The sequence below is a fragment of the Colobus angolensis genome, unplaced genomic scaffold (assembly GCF_000951035.1).
Source record: "Colobus angolensis palliatus isolate OR3802 unplaced genomic scaffold, Cang.pa_1.0 Scaffold3, whole genome shotgun sequence".
Lineage (NCBI taxonomy): Eukaryota > Metazoa > Chordata > Mammalia > Primates > Cercopithecidae > Colobus > Colobus angolensis.
This window is the reverse complement of record NW_012116265.1, coordinates 20,915,188-20,934,606: the sequence shown is the minus strand read 5'-3', so window position 1 is coordinate 20,934,606 and position 19,419 is coordinate 20,915,188. Positions and strand designations below refer to the sequence as shown.

At 47.6% G+C, this 19,419-nt stretch overlaps 1 protein-coding gene across 5 annotated transcripts in view; it reads left to right on the top strand.

Annotated features, from left to right (window-relative positions):
• PSEN1 (presenilin 1) overlaps positions 1-5,685 on the top strand; it is a 96,569-nt gene extending 90,884 nt beyond the window's left edge. For all 5 annotated transcript variants that reach the window (XM_011949617.1, XM_011949615.1, XM_011949618.1 and 2 more), the window contains one exon: positions 1,151-5,685. In XM_011949617.1, the coding sequence (XP_011805007.1) occupies positions 1,151-1,306 (156 nt within the window). In that variant the 3' untranslated portion in view covers positions 1,307-5,685. The remainder of the gene's footprint in view (positions 1-1,150) is intronic.
• Positions 5,686-19,419: the final 13,734 nt, after the last annotated feature.

The window sequence follows — 19,419 nt, the reverse complement described above, 5'->3', positions numbered from 1 at the left end:
CCAAAGTGCTGGGATTACAGGCGTGAGCCACCGCGCCTGGCCTAATTTTTGTATTTTTAGTAGAGATGGGGTTTTGCCACATTGCCCAGACTGGTCTCAAACTTCTGACCTCAAGTGATTTGCCTGCCTCGGCCGCCTTAAGTGCTGGAATTACAGGCATGAGCCACTGTGTGCAACCTAAAAACTATGATTTAAGTAAACAACCCATAAAATATTTCTTACTGCTATTTTTACTAAAGATTTTTACTAAAGATATCTTGGCCGGGTGAAGACTTTTTAGTGTTTCTGTAACTAGGGTAAAAAATGAACTCTATTACATGGCTGCTCTGTGTTTACAAGAAAGCAGTATACTCCTCATAAATAAACTTTTAGTTTATTTTATTTTTTAAACACTGCAGCCTCGGCATGCTTCATGGAGGGGCCTGCATGGGAAGAATGCTCCCGCTCAGCATAAAGAATGCTCTTCACCTCTGGGTTTTTAACTAGCCAAACTAAAATCACAGAGGCCAACACAGTATTTAAGATAGAAATTTCTGTGTCTTTTAACTTTTTGTTTTTTTGTTTTTTTTGAGACGGAGTCTCGGTCTGTCGCCCAGGCTGGAGTGCAGTGGCCGGATCTCAGCTCACTGCCAGCTCCGCCTCCTGGGTTTACGCCATTCTCCTGCCTCAGCCTCCCGAGTAGCTGGGACTACAGGCACCCGCCACCTCGCCTGGCTAGTTTTTTTTTTTTTTTTTTTTTGTATTTTTTTAGTAGAGACGGGGTTTCACCGTGTTAGCTAGGATGGTCTCGATCTCCTGACCTCGTGATCTGCCTGTCTTGCCTCCCAAAGTGCTGGGATTACAGGGTTGAGCCACCGCGCCCGGCCTTAACTTTTTTTCAAAATAGTTTTACTTATTTTCAGATTCTATTTATTTCCTAGAATTAGGGGATAAAATAACAATGTGTGCATAGTGAACCCTATGAAACAAAGAAAAGCTAGGTTTTTTCATAGCTCTTCTTCCAGATTGAATGAAACATCTGTTCTAAAATTTAACCCCAAAGGAAAATATTCAGTTAACTATGTTAAAAAATAAGACTTGTGATTGAGTTTTGCCTGAAAATGGTTTCATAATTGTGTGTGAATGTGTGTCTTTCCCATCTTCTCCACAGGGTTTGTGCCTTACATTATTACTCCTCGCCATTTTCAAGAAAGCATTGCCAGCTCTTCCAATCTCCATCACCTTTGGGCTTGTTTTCTACTTTGCCACAGATTATCTTGTACAGCCTTTTATGGACCAATTAGCATTCCATCAATTTTATATCTAGCATATTTGCGGTTAGAATCCCATGGATGTTTCTCCTTTGACTGTAACAAAATCTGGGGAGGACAAAGGTGATTTTCCTGTGTCCACATCTAACAAAGTCAAGATTCCCGGCTGGACTTCTGCAGCTTCCTTCCAAGTCTTCCTGACCACCTGCACTATTGGACTTTGGAAGGTGGTGACTATAGAAAACAATTTTGAACATACTTCATCGCAGTGGACTGTGTCCCTCGGTGCAGAAACTACCAGATTTGAGGGACGAGGTCAAGGAGACATGATGGGCCCGGAAGTTGCTGTGCCCTGTCAGCAGCTTGACACTTGGTCACAGGATGATTTCGCCAACACTGCGGACTCTCAGGACTACCGTTACCAAGAGGTTAGGTGAAGTGGTTTAAACCAAACAGAACTCTTCATCTTAAACTACACGTTGAAAATCATCCCAATAATTCTGTATTAACTGAATTCTGAACTTTTCAGGAGGTACTCTGAGGAAGAGCAGGCACCAGCAGCAGAATGGAGAGGTGGGCGGGGGCTCCAGCTTCCCTTTGATTTTTTGCTGCAGACTCATCCTTTTTAAATGAGACTTGTTTTCCCCCCTCTTTGAGTCAAGTCAAATGTGTAGATTGACTTTGGCAATTCTTCTCAAGCACTGACACTCATTACCATCTGTGATTGTCATTTCTTCCCAAGGCCAGTCTGAACCTGAGGTTGCTTTATCCTAAAAGTTTTAACCTCAGGTTCCAAATTCAGTAAATTTTGGAAATAATACAACTATTTCTCATCAATTCTCTATCATCTTGAAGTCAAATTTGGATTTTCCACCAAATTCCGAATTTGTAGACATACTTGTAGGCTCACTTGCCCCAGATGCCTCCTCTGTCCTCATTCTTCTCTCACCTCCACACAAGCCGTCCTTTTCTACAGCCAGTAAGACAGCTCTGTCGTGGTAGGAGATGGTCCCATTATTCTAGGGTTTTACTCTTTGTATGCTGAAAAGAATGTGTTATGAATCGGTGCTGTCAGCCCTGCTGTCAGACCTTCTTCCACAGCAAATGAGATGTATGCCCAAAGACAGTGGAATTAAGAGTAAAATGGCTGTTGAAGCACTTTCTGTCCTGGTTTTTTGTTTTTGTTTTTGCTACACAGTAGGTCAGAATTCGAACTAATAGCCAAAAGCTGGTGAATCATGAACTAGTTGTATCAACAGAAAGCAAGAGTTTGGGGAAAGCCATATTTAATTTGGTGAACTGTGGGAGAACCTGGTGGCAGAAGGAGAACCAGCTGCCGAGGGGAAAGAGAAGGGGCCTCCAGCAGCGAAGGGGATACAGTGAGCTAATGATGTCAAGGAGGACTTTCAGGTTATTCTCATCAGCTCCACAATGGGTGCTTTGTGGTCTCTGCCCGCGTTACCTTTCCTCTCAATGTACCTCTGTGTGAACTGGGCAGTGGAGGTGCCTGCTGCACTTACCATGGAGTTCAGGCTCTGGGCAGCTCAGTCAGGCAGAACACACAAACAGCCATCAGCCTGAGGGCCCAGGGCACCTCTGGACCAAGCTTTGTGGGGCAAAACCTTCTTCACCACAGAGAGCCCGTAGCCATGCTGAGCAGACCATAAGCGTTTATGAGAAACTTAGTTTCCTCCTGTGGCTGAGGAGGGGCCAGCTTTTTCCTCTTTTGCCTGCTGTTCTCCCTCCCAATCTATGATATGATATGACCTGGTTTGGGGTTCTCTTTGGCATTTAGAGTATTTGTTTTCTGTCCCAGGATATTTCTTATAAGAACCTAACTTGAAGAGTAGTATGTGAGTACTGATCTGGGTTTAAATTAAAATTGGCTTATATTAGTCAGTCAAAGACAGGAAAAATAAGAGCTATACAAAGAAAGGGGGATTTAAAGTAGTAGGTTCTATCATCTCAATTCATTTTTTTCCATGAAACCCCCTTCTTCCAAGATTCATTCCTTCTCTCAGACATGTGCCAGCATGGGTATTATTGTTGAGAAAGCACAGCTACATTCTACCTGAATAGCTACCTGAATAGCAATTTGTGATTGGAAGCATTCTTGAGGGATCCCTCATCTAGAGTAGTTTACTTGTGTAAGGATCCCAAATGTGTTGCACCTTTCATGATGTTTCTTCTCTGAAGAGGGTACGTGGGGTGTGTGTGTTTAAATCCATCGTGTGTATTACTGATTGTCCTTGTAGAAAGATGGCAGTTATTCTGTCTCTTTCTCCAAGTTTGAGCTACGTCTCAGCCACGTGATAAGACAGTGTACAGAGAACCTATCTTTCCTTTTTTTTTGTTTTTTAAGGACAGGATTTTGCTGTGTTGCCCAGGCTAGACTTGAACTCCTGGGCTCAAGTAATCTACCTCAGCCTTCTGAGTAGCTGAGACTGCAGCCCATCTTATTTCTTTAAATGATTCATCTTAGGCAGAGAACTTTTTCATCAAACATTCTTTTTAGAATTAGTCCAATCATTCCTAAAACATCCAAATGCTAGTCTTCCACCATGAAAAATAGATTGTCACTGGAAAGAACAGTAGCAATTTCCATAAGGATGTGCCTTCACTCACACGGGACAAGTGGTGGTTATGGGGTCAGGCAAAACCAGCAATAGAGTATGACCAGCCAAGCCCATCTGCCTAATAAAAAGAAGGAAGACGGTAAGGAAGGAAGGTAGCCACTAAGAGTCTGAGTCTGACTGGGCTACCGAATAAAGGATATTTATGTACAGAATGTCATTACATGCCTATGGGAATACCAGTCATTTTTGGAAGATTTGCAGATTTTTCTTCAGAGAGGAAAGGCTCACTTTCCTGTTTTTGATTCTCACTAGGTTAGTGTGTGTTCCTAGAATCACAGCTCGGACTCCAAATGATTAAATTTCTTAATCAGAAAAAATAGAAGCTTTCTAAGCAACTTGGAAGAAAACAGTCATAAGTAAGCAATTTGTTGATTTTACTACAGAAGCAACAACTGAAGAGGCAATGTTTTTACTTTTAGGCTCCAGGATTCCCATATTGTAGTCTCTGTACTTTTAAAAACCCTCCTTTTGCAATAGATGCCCAAACAGATGATGTTTATTACTTTTTCTTTGGCCTCAAACAGTGTAGGTATTCTTGATATAATTTGTAGAATGTGAACTATAAGTTTAACTACCAAATAAGGTCTCCCAGGGTTAGAGTACTGCAGGAAGCCTTTGATCCCAACCCCCAAGGCTTTGTATATTTGATCATTTGTGATCTAACCCTGGAAGAAAAAGAGCTCAGAAACCACTATGAAAAGACTTGTTCAGTGTTTTCTGTGATCCCGTAGGTTCTGGAGTCTAAGAATGTAAAGATGAATAAGATAAATTCTCAGAATGTAGTTAATAATCTCTTGTTTTCTGGTATATGCCATCTTTCTTCAACTTCTCTAAAATATTGGGTATTTGTCAATAATCACTTTTAACAGTTACCTTTACTGAGGGCTTGTACACTGATGTTATGAAAGTGACTTGATTGAGAAGCCAATCCATTCAGTAAAGTACTCCTTTTTCTCTAAATTTACTGTTAGACATAAGGAACGGTTTGACCTGCCCTTCTCACCTCCAAGGGTATTCTGAACATTGAATTTGGAAAGAGACTTGAAAATTGTACATTTGGTTTTGCCTTTGGGATGGAAACTATCATATAATCATTATTAGTTTGAGCCTAGAAGTCATCCTTGTGATCCTCTCACCTCTTTAAATTCCCACAACACAGGAGATTAAAAACAGAGGTTTCAGCTCTTCATAGTGCTTTGTGAAATTGCTGGCCAGAGTGTACCAACAAGGCTGTCATTGGGCTCAGAGCTCAGAGTCATCCGCATGTGATCATCTCCACAGTCCTCTCCTCTAACGGGAAACACCTCAGATTTGCATATATAAAAGCACCCTGGTGCTTAAATGAACCCCTTTCTTGAACATCAAAGCTGTCTCCCACAGCCTTGGGCAGCAGGGTGCCTCTTAGTGGATGCTGGGTCCACCCTGGGCCCTGACATGTGGTGGCAGCATTACCAGCTGGTCTGCGTAGCAGGGACGATTTCCCAGAAAGCAGTTTTCCTTTTGAAATACGTAATTGTTGAAATGAGGCAGTTTCAAAATCAACTGCCTATAGTAGCACGTACAGGATCGTCTTGTTTATGGTGCCCTTGGTGGTGCTGGGATGAGGGCTTCAGCGGGATCATTTGCTCTCACATGTTGCCTGGCTTCTGTTTCTGTGGACACTGCTTTGCACTTAATTCAGACAGACTGTGAATATACCTTTTTTATAAATACCTTTCAAATTCTTGGTAAGATATAATTTTGATAGCTGATTGCAGATTTTCTGTATTTGTCAGATTAATAAAGACCGCATGAATCCAGCTGTGCTAGTTTTCTTATATGAAAGTATCATAATGTATAACTGTAACTCGGAGAACTGTCTAGCACTTATCAAGAAACAGTTTAGAATACAAAAATTAGCTGGGCATGGTGGCGGGCACCTGTAGTCCCAGCTACTCGAGAGGCTGAGGCACAAGAATCGCTTGAACCCGGGAGGCAGAGGTTGCAGTGAGCTGAGATCTCACCACTGCACTCCAGCCTGGGTGACAGAGCGAGACTTTGTCTCAAAAAAAAAAAAAAAAAATATATATATATAGAAACAAATGCATTGTTTCTATTCTTAGCTCATAAGAAAGTGGTATGGATTATAGCATGCCACACCTCGGAAGAATGTAATAATAAATCTGTTTATAAAAACCTCAAAGCAACTATCCTTTACATTCTGAAAGGTACTTTTTCTAACAACTTTCACACTAATGTAAATATGTCAGAACAAACTATAAACTTACAAGACATGTATGTTGTACAGTGCAGATAAGTGCTGGAGGATTTTTTTTTTTTTTTTCTTTGAGGCGGAGTCTCGCTCTGTCGCCCGGACTGGAGTGCAGTGGCCGGATCTCAGCTCACTGCAAGCTCCGCCTCCCGGGTTTACGCCATTCTCCTGCCTCAGCCTCTGGAGTAGCTGGGACTACAGGCGCCCGCCACCTCGCCCGGCTAGTTTTTTTTGTATTTTTTAGTAGAGACGGGGTTTCACCGTGTTAGCCAGGATGGTCTCGATCTCCTGACCTCGTGATCCGCCCGTCTTGGCCTCCCAAAGTGCTGGGATTACAGGCTTGAGCCACCGCGCCCGGCCGAGGATTATTTTTTTAAAGAAATTATGTAGGTCACACTAATGAGAAAAAGCAACATTACTTGTATTGACCTGGTAGAGCATAGAATATCCTCTCCATCCCCAAACTTGATAAAACCTTTTGTTTCTAAACAGTAAGTAACATAGAATGTTGGAAATGATCAGAAATGTGTTTATGGCAGAAAAACCACAGTTGGCCATGGTCTTCAGAAGGGGCAGATAAGAGATTGATGTGTTCCCGGCTACATCTGCCAAGGGCCTCAGGAAGCAGGGCGTGTTTATTCCCTCCTTTGAGAATTGAAGGCATCGTTCATTTTCATGGCTCTTTTAGGCAGTGTCTGTGGAGTCTCCTACAGAGGCATCAGGACTTGGGAGAGGTTTCTGATTTTTAGGGGTCCAGACAGTGGTGTTTTTGATGAGAATGAGGAGGGACTTTGAGCAGGGCTGAGAAGCAAAGATAACAAGGCTGGGTTTCCTGTGTCTCTGGGTAAGCTTTCCGTCAGCCCATGCCACACCTTCTCCCTGGGGACCCTTCTGTGTGCGGTGTGGAGAGTAGCTTAGGATCTGGTTAAAAGTGAAATGACAGCATCCTTGAGTACAACGAGTGTAATGTTGACTTGTCATTCGAATGAGAATGCAGAGTAAAGGAGAGATCCACAAAAGCAGGGGTTTAAAATCAGAAATTTCTCAGAAAGAAGGTTTTTTGTTGTTTTGGAGACAAGGTCTGGCTCTGTCGCCCAGGCTGGAGTGTAGTAGCATGATCATGGCTCACTGCATTGTTGAACTCCTGGGTTCAAATGATCCCCCCACTTCAGCCTCCTGAGTAGCTGGAACTACAGGTGTGCACCCCCATGCCTGGCTAGTTATTTTTTATTTTGTGTAGAGACTGGGTCTTGCTTTGTTGTCCAGGCTGGTCTTGAACTGCTGGGCTCAAGTGATCCTCTCAGCTCAGCCTCTCGAAGTGCTGGGATTATAAGAGTGAGCCACTGTGCCAGGCCAGAAATAAAGCTTTGAACTGAGTTTGGAAAGAGGGGAAAAGCCTGAATTGGCCAAGAAGGCAAAGGACATATACTGTACTAAAAATCAGGAAGACAGAAGTATTTGGGAGACACCTATGGATAACTGGTTTTTGAATAAGGGTGATGATTTATTCAGAGGAAAATATGAAAAATCTGTTTTCATATTTACTTAGAATATATCTCCTTCACCACATGACTTGTGGCGACCTAGAGGATGATGACCCAATCTACCACAGGGGTCTTTCGACATGTAGAGTGTCCCATGCTTGGAGAAGGTTGATTTACTCGCATGGACTGCCCTGTGCCTGGTATGCCACGCCCTTCAAAGGGAGAGACAGGAAAAGCCTTGAGAACCAGATTTGTTTCAAGTCCTAATTGTTGGCAGAAAGGGAGACATGCTCTTGCTGCCTCTGTTTCTTCTACCTTTTTTTTTTTTTTTTTTTAAGATGGGGTCTTGCTCTGTCGCTCAGGCTGGAGTGCTGTGATCTCGGCTTACTGCAGTCTCTGCCTCCTGGGTTCCAGCGATTCTCCCACCTCAGCCTTCTGGGTAGCTGGGATTACAGGCATGAGCCACCATGCCTGGCCTACTTTTTTTTTTTTTTTTTAAATAGCATAGGATTTGATATAGACTATACATAACCCAAGGTCAATTTCTCGTGCATAAGAGGAAAGGATTTTCTTATCCTTATAGAGTAAACCTATAGCATACTTCAAGGTGGACCTGTAGGTGAAAGTCTGATTGTGAGTTGTTTTCTCGGTAGTAGACTAAACTCAAGGATAGAGGTACAGGTATGATGTAAAGGGGAAACAAGACTTGGAGCTAGATAAACATGATGCCACATTTAAATACCTGAATTTAAGAGAGTGCTTTCAGGGCTAGTGGGTCTCCATGCAGGGATGGAGACATAGTGGTCTTTCAAATGCTCGATGAGAAACCACGGAGAGAAATTTGGAACTTTATCTTGCATTCAGGTGTTCAAAAATGTTGTCCTATGACTTACTAGGTAATAACTGGTTTTTCTGTTTACTAATCAGATTTACCCACATATATCATAAAATAGTATTAAACTTGTTTAGTGAGATAACTGAGTTTTAATTTACATGGGCTAGATGTATGATTTATAAATTTATAATTGATTTATAGTTTATAAATTTATACATGAATGTGAGAGTTCTTCAGATTTTCTGAAATGTCAAAAATGGCTTTCGTGCCTCCTCCTCCCTCAGGGGACATCTGCTTGGGAGGCCTTGTTTTGGTTTCTCCTAACCCAGCTTTCCTTTCCCCCAGCTCCCAGTTCCAAAGTCATCTATAATCACCCAGCTCCAAAGTCATCCAGTTTAAAATGTCACCAGGCTTGAGGACTGGAACATCCCAGCAGAAGGGGAGGGGCTTTTTATCTTGGGGAACCTGCACAGGGCCAAGCACAGTCTGAGGCCATGCTTGGTTGCAAGGGTGTCTGCCGTCACTTTGGTTTATTTCATATCTGCCCCCTAGGCCGGGGCTGGGAGAGCTGTGCCAGTGCTTCACATTTTTGTTTGTTTATTTATTTATTTTTATGTTTATGGTTTTTTTTTTTTTCGAGATGGAGTCTCCCTCTGTCGTCTAGGCTGGAGTGCAATGGTGCGAACTCGGCTCACTGCAACCTCTGCCTCCTGGGCTCAAGTGATTCTCCTGCCTCAGCATCCCGAGTAGCTGAGATTACAGGCGCCCGCCACCACATCCAGCTAATTTTTGTAGTAGAGATGAGGTTTCGCCATGTTGGCCAGGCTGGTCTTGAACTCCTGACCTCAGGTGATCTGCCCACCTCAGCCTCCCAAAGTGCTGGGATTACAGGCCTGAGCCACTGTGCCCGGCCAGTGTTTCACATTTTGTAAATGTGGCTTCTCTGGCTCTCAGGTTACTTCTGTGGGCATCCAGAAATTAATTCCAGGATGTTTTAGATCCTTCGGCCTCTGTCAGACCTGAAAGTGAAGCCAGCCTGCCTGGGTTAGCGTGCTGTTGATAGCACAGGCCGTTTGCACGGTGATGTAGGGTGCTGCCCGCTGAGCCAGAGCAGCCCACTTGAGGGAGGAGACAGGGAGCTGGCTTCTCTGCCTGTCCACACCTGGCAGGTCATCCTTTGGGGACTCTGTTTTCTCAACTGACAAGGACCAGAATTCCCTCTCTCCCCTCTTGTGCTGTGGATAAAGGCATAGACATGTTACAAGTGATTACGTAACTTTTCTCATTAAAGATATGTAATAACACGGTTCCCCAAGATGCTCCAAGTATTTGGTAATTATTGCATGAATTGATTCTTGTTTTTAAGTCAAAACATACTTTGGTAAACATTCCTGTGAAGGGAGGCCCATTCCAAGTCTGAGAGAGTTGGAGTGCCACCAAGACCCTGCCTGGGGCCCCGCTGCTCTGCCAGCCAACTGATGGGCTCCTTTACCCTATCTCTTCCTGGCAGTGCTCCATGGCGGTAGGAAAGAGGGTGAGGCCTCGCCACTCCGCGGAGGGCCCCCTGGCCCGCCCCAATGCTGGAGACAAGTCTGGCCCCATCTCCCCACTGGGAACTTGGCCAACCTGGATGTTCCCGCGGCCCCTCCCTCCACTTCTCGCTCCCTGGACAGGGCCCATCTCCAGCGCATTTTCCTCACTCCAAGCAACTTCCTTGCCAGATTGCTCTGCCCGAGGATTCTGCCCCAGGCTGGGAGGGACTGGGGACCTGATTCTCTCATTTCCCTGTGGTTTGGGTATTCCCGAGTCTTCCCTTGCCTCTGTCGCTTTCAGAGTGAGCCCCGCGTTTGTCTGCAGACTCTGGCTCCCTGGAAGGCAAAGGGAAATTCCTGGGTCACCCTGATGCCTCCAAGCCTGGTGACAGGAGCTAATGATGGCAAATACAGACCGAGCGGCCACCTTGCCGCTGCCCGACCCTCCAGGGAACTTGAGCACCATCCCATTTCTGAAACTCCTGGCAGTTGCTCAATAAATGGTGAGTCAATGAAGGACTGTAGGGGTGGCTGCGGGGTCCACGGGAGGGGATTTCCGTGCAGAATGATGTCAATAGGGCATGTGTGTGGGAATTGTTGTGAGAACAAACATTAACCAGCTTTTGCCCCTATTTACAAGGCTGTGCTATTTAGTGCAGAGCCAAAGTCAACCAGCATCATCCCCTCAGGAGCCCTGAATTTATAAATGGTGGTCAGGATGAATCCAAACAGGATTCCTCCCCCAGGTCACGATTGTGACATCTGGAGAAATGTATGGGTTTGTCCTGGGTCAGTGCCACCACATTGGATGCAGGGGAGATGAAGAATAGTGCGGTTGTTAATACCCCGCATTTAACCAAGAAAAGCCCCAGAGGAAGGTACTGCTTCATAAAACCAATGTCCCTTGAGCGTGTCCCTTAACATGCCACAGACACTATGCCAAGCCCATCACAGGCATTGTCTCCTGTCCTCATCCCACCCTATGGGTAGGGCCTGTTAGCCCCATTTTACGGAGGAGGAGGAGCGCGCCCAGCATCTCTGCCCGCAGGTAAGTGGGAGAGGCTGCGCCCCCAGCACTGTCCAGGACAGGGGGGCACTGGACCTGTTTCTGTGGAACCGAATCTTCGTCTGAGTGGGCCTTGGGAACGCAGTCTGACAAACTCTCTCAACTTTCTCACTAAAGTTGCTCAAGTGACAGAGAACAGAAACACTGAGGGGTGTGGACACAATCCAAGGTGGCAGCCTCAGGTGGAGAGTTCTCTGGAGTTTTACCAAAACCAAAAGTTTTATTTCATAATGTCTGCTTTTTGTTGTCTTACTGGGTAAAATACAACTTAAATGTACCATCCTAACCATTTTTGAGTGTGCATTTGGTGACATTAAGTTCCTTCGCAGTGATGTGTAGCCATCACATGCCCATCTCCAGAGCTCCTTCCTCACCACAAAACACTCCCCCTCCCTGCCCCAGCCGCCAGCACCCCCATTCCAGCTCTGTCTCTGTGAATCTGACCACTCCAGGAATCTCACAGGAGTGGGATGACCCACTGTTCATTCTTCTGTGACCGGCTTGTTTCACTTAGTGTAAAGTCCTTGAGGTTCATGCGTATTGTTGTAGACGTGTTTTAGTGTTTTCAAAAAAAAAAAAAGGCCGGGCGCGATGGCTCAAACCTGTAATCCCAGCACTTTGGGAGGCCGAGGCGGGCAGATGACGAGGTCAGGAGATCAAGACCATCCTGGCTAACACAGTGAAGCTCCGTCTCCACTAAAAATACAAAAAATTCTCTGGGCGTGGTGGTGGGCACCTCCCAGCTACTCTGGAGGCTGAGGCAGGAGAATGGCATGAGCCCAGGAGGTGGAGCTTGCAGTGAGCCTAGATCAAAAAAAAAAAGAAAAGAAAAACGGCTGGGCACGGTGGCTCATGCTTGTAATCCCAGCACTTTGGGAGGCCAAGGCGGGCAGATCACCTGAGGTCAGGAGTTCGAGACCAGCCTGGCCAACATGGCGAAACCCCGTCTGTACTAAAAGTACAAAAATTAGCTGGGCATGGTGGCGGGCACCTGTAATCCCAGCTACTCAGGAGGCTGAGGCAGGAGAATCACTTGAACCAGGGAGGCGGAGGTTGCAGTGAGCCAAGATCGTGCCACTGCACTCCAGCCTGGGCAACAAGAGCAAGACTCCGTCTCAAAAAAAAATAATAATAATAAACTACCACCAAAAATATTTGACACCACCATACACACTCCTAATCTTAAAGTTGATGTTCCCAGGACCTGTGTCTTATTTATTCAGTGTCTTATTTATCCTAAGGTCACAAGCTCTGGTGTGAGAGACACTGACCAGTCAGGCCTCAGCTCCCAGCTCTGACCAAGCAGGACAGCCCATCACAGTCTGCCTTTCAGTGCCGGTGCTGCCTGGAGGCCTGTGCTGGAGGCCCTGGTGGACACGGGTGTGTGCCGCTCCCCTTCGGAGAGTATGCCACCTCCAGCTTTCTGCTGCCTCACTTTGTTCTCAGAGTTAGGGGTGGTGGATTCCTGGGAATTTTCAATTTTTGTATTTATTTTTATTTACATCAATCTATTGTCTTTTAAAAATGAGAAAACTGCCATGCAGGAAGGTTGGCTTGCCTGAGATGTTACAGCCAATGAGTGGCAGACCCAAGACTGTCCAGGCTTCATGCCTCCCTATTCCCTGCCCCCAAGCTTGGGCCACATTCACGGCACCACCAGGCCGTGATTGCAGTAGGCCACCCCGCCCACCACATCACGCAAATGCTGCTCATCTGAATCCCGTCTGCTCTGCGTTATATTGTGTTTAATGTACAAAATTTACAAAGCTCTGAAAACTGAAAGGTTTCTTATAAATTTGTCCATAATACCTGACTGAACTGCTGCGAGGCGATTTAGAGTCTTGATTTATGCCCTTTAGGAGGACATTTGTGTTTTGCAGCAGAACTATGAGTGTGTATGTGTGGTTGTTTTGCTCGTTGATTCTGATTAAAGAGGGCTTGTGGCCGGGCACGGTGGCTCACGCCTGTAATCCCAGCACTTTGGAAGGCTAAGGCGGGTGGATCACGAGGTCAGGAGATTGAGACCATCCTGGCTAATATGGTGAAATCCCGTCTCTACTAAAAATACAAAATAATTAGCCAGGCGTGGTGGCATGCGCCTATAGTCCCAGCTACTCAGGAGGCTGAGGCAGGAGAATCGCTTGAACCCAGGAGGTGGAGGTTGCAGTGAGCCAAGATCACACCATTGTACTCCAGACTGGGCAACAGAGCAAAACTCTGTCTCAAAAAACAAAACAAAACAAAACAAAAAAGAGAGAGAGAGCTTCTGGCCAGGCACGGTGGCTCGTGCCTGTAATCCCAGAACTTTGGGAGGCCAAGGCGGGAAGATCACCTGAGGTCAGGAGTTCGAGACCAGCCTGGCCAACATGGTGCAACCCTGTCTCTACTAAAAATACAAAAATTAGCTGAGCATGGTGACGTGTGTTTGTAATCCCAGCTACTGGGGAGGCTGAGGCGGGAGAATTGCTTGAACCCAGGAGGCAGAGGTTGCAGTGAGCCAAGATGGTGAAAAGAGGGCTTCCAACCTGCTGGGCGTATTACATAATACACAGTTTAGTAACTGCTAAAACCTGGAAAATTCTCAGTTCTGAAACACGTTTGGCCCCAAGAGTTTCTGATAAGGGATCGGGACCTAGATATATAGAATTACAGCGACACGAAAGCTGTAAAAATAAAGAGCTTAGACCCAGTTTTGTGGCTGTACATCTTTCTGTGGTATTATACTATAAAGCAGGGGTCTAGGATAACAGGTCCCCACAGAAATGAGAGCTAGAGAAGCACTGCAAAAAGAGAAAAAAAAAAAAAAGAAGAATAGTTATTTCCCCTCCCTTCAGCTTCAGGGAGGTCTTGTTTTAGGATTACGAGGCACCGACCCACCGACCTCTGGGTTGTGTTTCCAGGTCTTTGGCCCGAGACACAGGCTATCTCTCAGTGTCTGGGCTGAGAACCATTCAGGTGCAGAGGCCGAAGCCACAGCGCAGATGAGAAGGGCCCCAGGAGCATGGTGGAGGGTGAGACAAAGAGGAAAGGATCTAAATGGCTTTGACTGCTGCCCTCTGGGGCTACCAATCCAGGGCCCCTCTCCATGACAGCCCCCCAAGGACAGCACCAGGGACCCCGGAGCCTGGCTCACAGGATCCGTCACAAGAGAAAAGGGACTTGCTGCCCTCTGCAACCATCCATGGGGCCACCACGCGGCCACAGGACACCAGGCTTGCCTGGGAGTCTGGGGTGCCCACCTGGAGCTTCGAGGCCTGGGGACACCCTCCAGGCCTGTGCCCTTGAGCGGGCTCCACGCCTTACACCGACCTTTGTGGGGGCCGGGCCAGGAGCTGCTCTCCCCTTTGGGAAGTGAGGGTGGGTTCCTCACAGCAGCTCCCTTAATGTCTCAACCAGCTTCTCCAAAGGAGGCCGTGGTTGGGGTCCCTGTGGTCAGAGTTTGTGTTTGCCTGTGGGCAGAGGGGACGGGAGCTCTGCCTGCTGGAGCTGCTGGCTGGGATCCAGTCAGAATCAGCATTGGAAAGCCCCTTCCTTTCCCACTGTCTTTGCTCTCCTTCCCCAGGCACCGTCCTGCCTCCACACAGCCTCTCCCGCGTTCCCGTGCCCTTTCCGGGATCCGAGTCAGCGTGGGCCCCATGTCACTGAGGAAACATCCCAGGAATTCCTGTTCTTTCCCTCTGGACGGCCCTCTTGTCTGCAGGAAGGGTGGGAGGAGCTACTGTGTGTTTCTGTCTCAGCTTTAAGGGTAAAAGTCCCCTCCAAAGGCCAGGTGGCTTATCTCCTGACAGCCGCTTGTCAGACACACTGAGCCCTGAATTCCCACTCCAGTGGCCTGGCATGGTGCTTCAAAGAGCTGACTTGGATATGGCAACGTGATGGGGGAAGGAAGGTTGAGGTGGCATCTGGAAGCACAGCACGGAGTGGAGTTTTGACCCTCGCCTTCCCGCTGTTCCCAGCATCTGAATGACTGTATTAAGGGAAATGAATATATGTACTGGGGGGCGGGGAGAAGTTAGAGAAATAAATGCAGACAGCCTCAAATGTGGAGTGTCTTGTCTTTTTTCCTTTTGGATTCCTAGTGGGCTGTGGCATCAGTATGACTTTTATAGTAAAAACGTTTGAATACTCTGATTGTAAAATTCAGTTTAGTCTAAACTGACACACGCAGCACTAGAATGCAAGTCCCCACTAGACTGTAAACTTCCTGAGAGCAGACCTAGTGTGCTGGAGCCCACGCCTGGGAGAGGTGATTGCATCTCTTCCCAACTCCATGTCTTGGTAGCTTGAAAAGAACCATGGTGGGAGCACCTACACCAAACACCGTGAGAAGTAATCCACCTGCACAGCAGCGCTGCCTCCTGCAGCGAGCGAAGCTGAAATGGTTGCCACCACTAGACAGGTCTCTCCCAGCTTCTAGCACGGCGTAGGCACTCAGATACTTGGATGAACAACCTCCAAATGAAGGAAGAGGGAAGCAACATCCTCTAAATTCAGTTCAATGGGAGTTCAACAAATACCCTGTCCTGGTGGACATGTGTTTTCTGGGGCAGCTGCCATCTGAACTTCCACCTGGGGACCCGCCAATTCTTGTTTCTCAGGTCCTGGCCATCAGGGCACAGGCATGTTCCTGTGGGGGGTGAGTCTACGAGGACCCTTCAGGGTTTCTTCTAGGGATGGCATGTGTCAGCATTGCCTAAAAGTGGTGGTGACACGAGTTTGGCGTGCAGCTGAAGGGCAACATAGATCCTGACTGGAACTGCTCCTGGACCACAACTAGGACATTGTCGGGGGTTCAGCCCATTCCCGTGCATGATTCTTCAGCCCTCCTGTCCATCTGCGATCTCCCAGCGCCCCTCCTCTAAGCAGCTCTCCTGATTAAGCTGACTCAGTCTTTTTCTGTGGTGTGCAACCAAGAACCCCGAGGGTTGGTTCAGGCCCTCTGAGGCCGAGGCCGAGATGGGACTGGATGTGTGAGAGATCTACAGGGGAGCGTCTGTGAAGTTCAACTGCAGGGAGATGGAGGTGCAGGGGGAGCCTTCAGAACGTGGTGTGGGGCTGAGTGCAGCCACTGGAGGCTGGTCACCAGCTACACTTCTCATAGCCCCTCTCCTGAGGCAAACCTTCAGGGCCGCCACGAACCTCTGGTACAGGGTATAACATGAAAATGGATCTCTGCCCTTGCAATGTTCACAATTATGAGAGAGAAAGAGAAGCAACTGTATCACTGCAGTAGTTTGAAAGTGCTAGGGCAAAGTCCGGCATCAGTGGGAGCGCAGAGGCAGATGCACAGGGAGGCTTCCTGGAGGAGGTGAATCCTGGGAGCCTGGAGGCTCTTGGCATTTTGCCCTCTTTCTTCTCTCCAGCCTTCCATCCCAACCCAACCACACAAAGAGATCTGGCCACTTCTTTCTTAGCCTCATCCTTAGATCTGCAATCTGCAGAGATGATGAAAATGTAGAGAACTGAGGATACACATAGAGGGAGCATGGGACAGAGAAATTTAACAAAAAAGTTTTTAGAGACAGGGACTCACTCTGCTGCCCGGGCTGGAGTTCAGTGATGCAATCATAGCTTGCTGCAGCCTCGACATCCCAGGCTCAATTGATCCTTCTGCCTCAGCCTTCCAAGTAGCTTGGCCAGCATTCCCCAACCTTTTTGGCACCAGGGACCAGTTTTATGGTAGAGAATTTTTTCAGATCTGGGGGCGGGGTGGGATGGTTTCAGGATGAAACTTACAGTCTAAAGCCTCATTCTGTTCAGATCATCAGGCATTAGATTCTCATAAGGAGCACACAACCTAGAACCCTTGCATGAGTAGGTCACAACAGGGTTCATGCTCCTGTGGAAAACCTAATGCTGCCACTGATCTAAGCTCAGGCAGTAATGCTTGTTCACCTGCTGCTGTGTGCCCGTTCCTAACAGACCATGGACAGGTACCCGTCCATGGTCTGGCATGGTGCTTCAAAGAGCTGACTTGGATATGGCAACTGCCACCGTATATCTGGCTAATTAAAAAAAGTTGTAGAGATGGGGGGTCTCACTGTGTTGCCCTGGCTAGTTATGAACTCCTGGACTTAAGCAATCCTCCCTCCTCAGCCTCTCAAAGTGTTAGGATTCCAGGCATGAGCCACTGCGCCCAGATCAGAACTTTTATTCAGCATCTAGTAGGAATTTTATGGAAGTAGGAAGTTCCCCACTCCACCACCTGCTGTATGAGTCTCAAGTGAGCAAGTTTTGGCTTAAGGAGGTGACCTGACCTCCCCAAGTGCACACACAATGAGAAGCAGAGCAGCCTTCCAGTCCAGGTCTGCCTCCGCCCCAGGCTTCCCCAAACCCCCAATGCAAGGGGGTCTCAGGTGCAGCCAGTGAGTGGCATAGGGCCAGTGCAGAGGGGACTTGACAATGGGAAGGAAGGTCTTACACTTTTTCCTGGACTATTCTTTCTAAACCACCCTATTGTAATGCATCAGTTCCGTTCACCACATCTCTGTGAGGCAGGCAGAGGAGAAATGAAGCTTAAAGAGAAATTCCCGCCCAAGCCAGTAATTGGTAGGGCCTGGCTGGTGGGTCTAAGACAGGCCCTTACCACTGTGTGTGGGTTCTGCCTCCCAACCTCAGGGTCCTCTTTGCAGCTGGGGTGAGGTGTAAGTAATCACAGCCCTGGGTGTCTGAGAAGAACGGATCATAAGAAAAGCAGGGACACAGCAGGAAAGTGAGCTCCTTGGGCCTCAGATTCCCCCACCCTGCAGCGGGAGAAGCATTTTCCTCCCACTTGACAGAGGACCTTTGACCAAGCTCAGAAAAGTCCCAGCTGGTGGGGGCAGGGAGTGGGGCTTGTTGAATGGAAGAAGTGCTTCTCCTTTTCAGAGAGGCTGCGTGATTGCACTCCCATTTCTCTGCCAAGTTTTATCTTTGCTTAAGAATTCACACAACTCTCCAGGGGCCCTGCTACAGCTGCTGCTCCTCCTGTCTTCATTGATAGGTAAGAAATGCGCCTGATTTAGACTGATTTAAACTGGCCATATTTTAATAAGCATTTTGTCCAAACAGGGAGCTGCAGGAGCCGGGGCACTGAAGCGGGGCTGAGCTTCCAACTGGTGACTTCTCTTTGCCCAAATGAGGCCAAGGGAGAAGTGGCAGGGCCAGCAAGGGGCTGAAGGCAAAAGAGCGTGGGGAAGGGGATCAGCCTTCGCCACCCCCCCCTCAACCTCTCCCCAACTTACCCCCAACCTCCCTCGTGCCCAGGACCAGTTTCTACAGATGAGTGAATTCCAGTTTCAAAAAAGGAATGGCAGGCAAAGAGTGTCTTGGTTGTGAAAAAGGACAACCAGGAAAACAAATTTAGTTGATCACATGTTGAGCCCCTGCCTTGATGCTAATGAGTGCCCTGGCACAGGCGGTCGGGCTGCATGGCAGGCCCTGACCTCCGGGATTCACAGCTGAGCAAACCACAGCAACAGGGACAGAAACCAAGGGGGCAGGACAGGGACCCCATCAGCCTGATGTGGTGTGGAGATGGCTTCGAAAGCAGGTGACATGCTGGGCACGGTGGCACTTTGAGAGGCCACGGTGGGAAGACTGCTTGAGCTCAGGAGTTCGAGACCAGGTTGGGCAAAATGGAGAGACCTGTTGCTATTTAAAAAAGGAAGAAGTCTGGGCGCGATGGCTGACGTCTATAATCCCAGCACTTTGGGAGGCTGAGGTGGGCGGATCACCTGAAGTCAGGAGTTGGAGACCAGTCTGGCCAACATAGTGAAACCCTGTCTCTACTGAAAATACAAAAATATTAGCCGGGCGTGGTGGCAGGCAACTGTAGTCCCAGCTGCTCAGGAGGCTGAGGCGGGAGAATGGCGTGAACCCAGGAGGCGGAGCTTGCAGTGAGCCCGGATAGCACCACTGCACTCCAGCCTGGGCGACAGAGCCAGACTCCGTCTCAAAAAAAAAAAAAAAAAAAAGAAAGGGAGGGAGGAAAGTAGAAAGAAAAGAAAGAGAAAGAAAGGGAGGGAGGAAAGTAGAAAGAAAAGAGGAAGGAAGGGAGGGAGGGAAAGAAAGAAGAAAGGAAGGAAAGGGACATTTGACCAAGGTTTTGAGGGCTGAGTAGGGGTTTGAGAGGTAGAGGGGATTGGGAGAGTGCATGCTGAGTGAGAAAAGGTGCTGGGAGATGGGTCACAGCAGTGTGTGTGGAGGAGCTCAGTTGTGGCTGAATAATAGGATCCAGGGGTGGAGGAGAAGGAAGTGGCTGGACACAGAGGTGTGTTGTGTGTAGGGTAGGCATGAAGAGGAGCGGACAGGGCAAAGCTAGAAGGCTTGGGCAAAGGGAAATGGCATTGGATAAGTGACTGGCGCTGACCCAAGGCAGGACAGA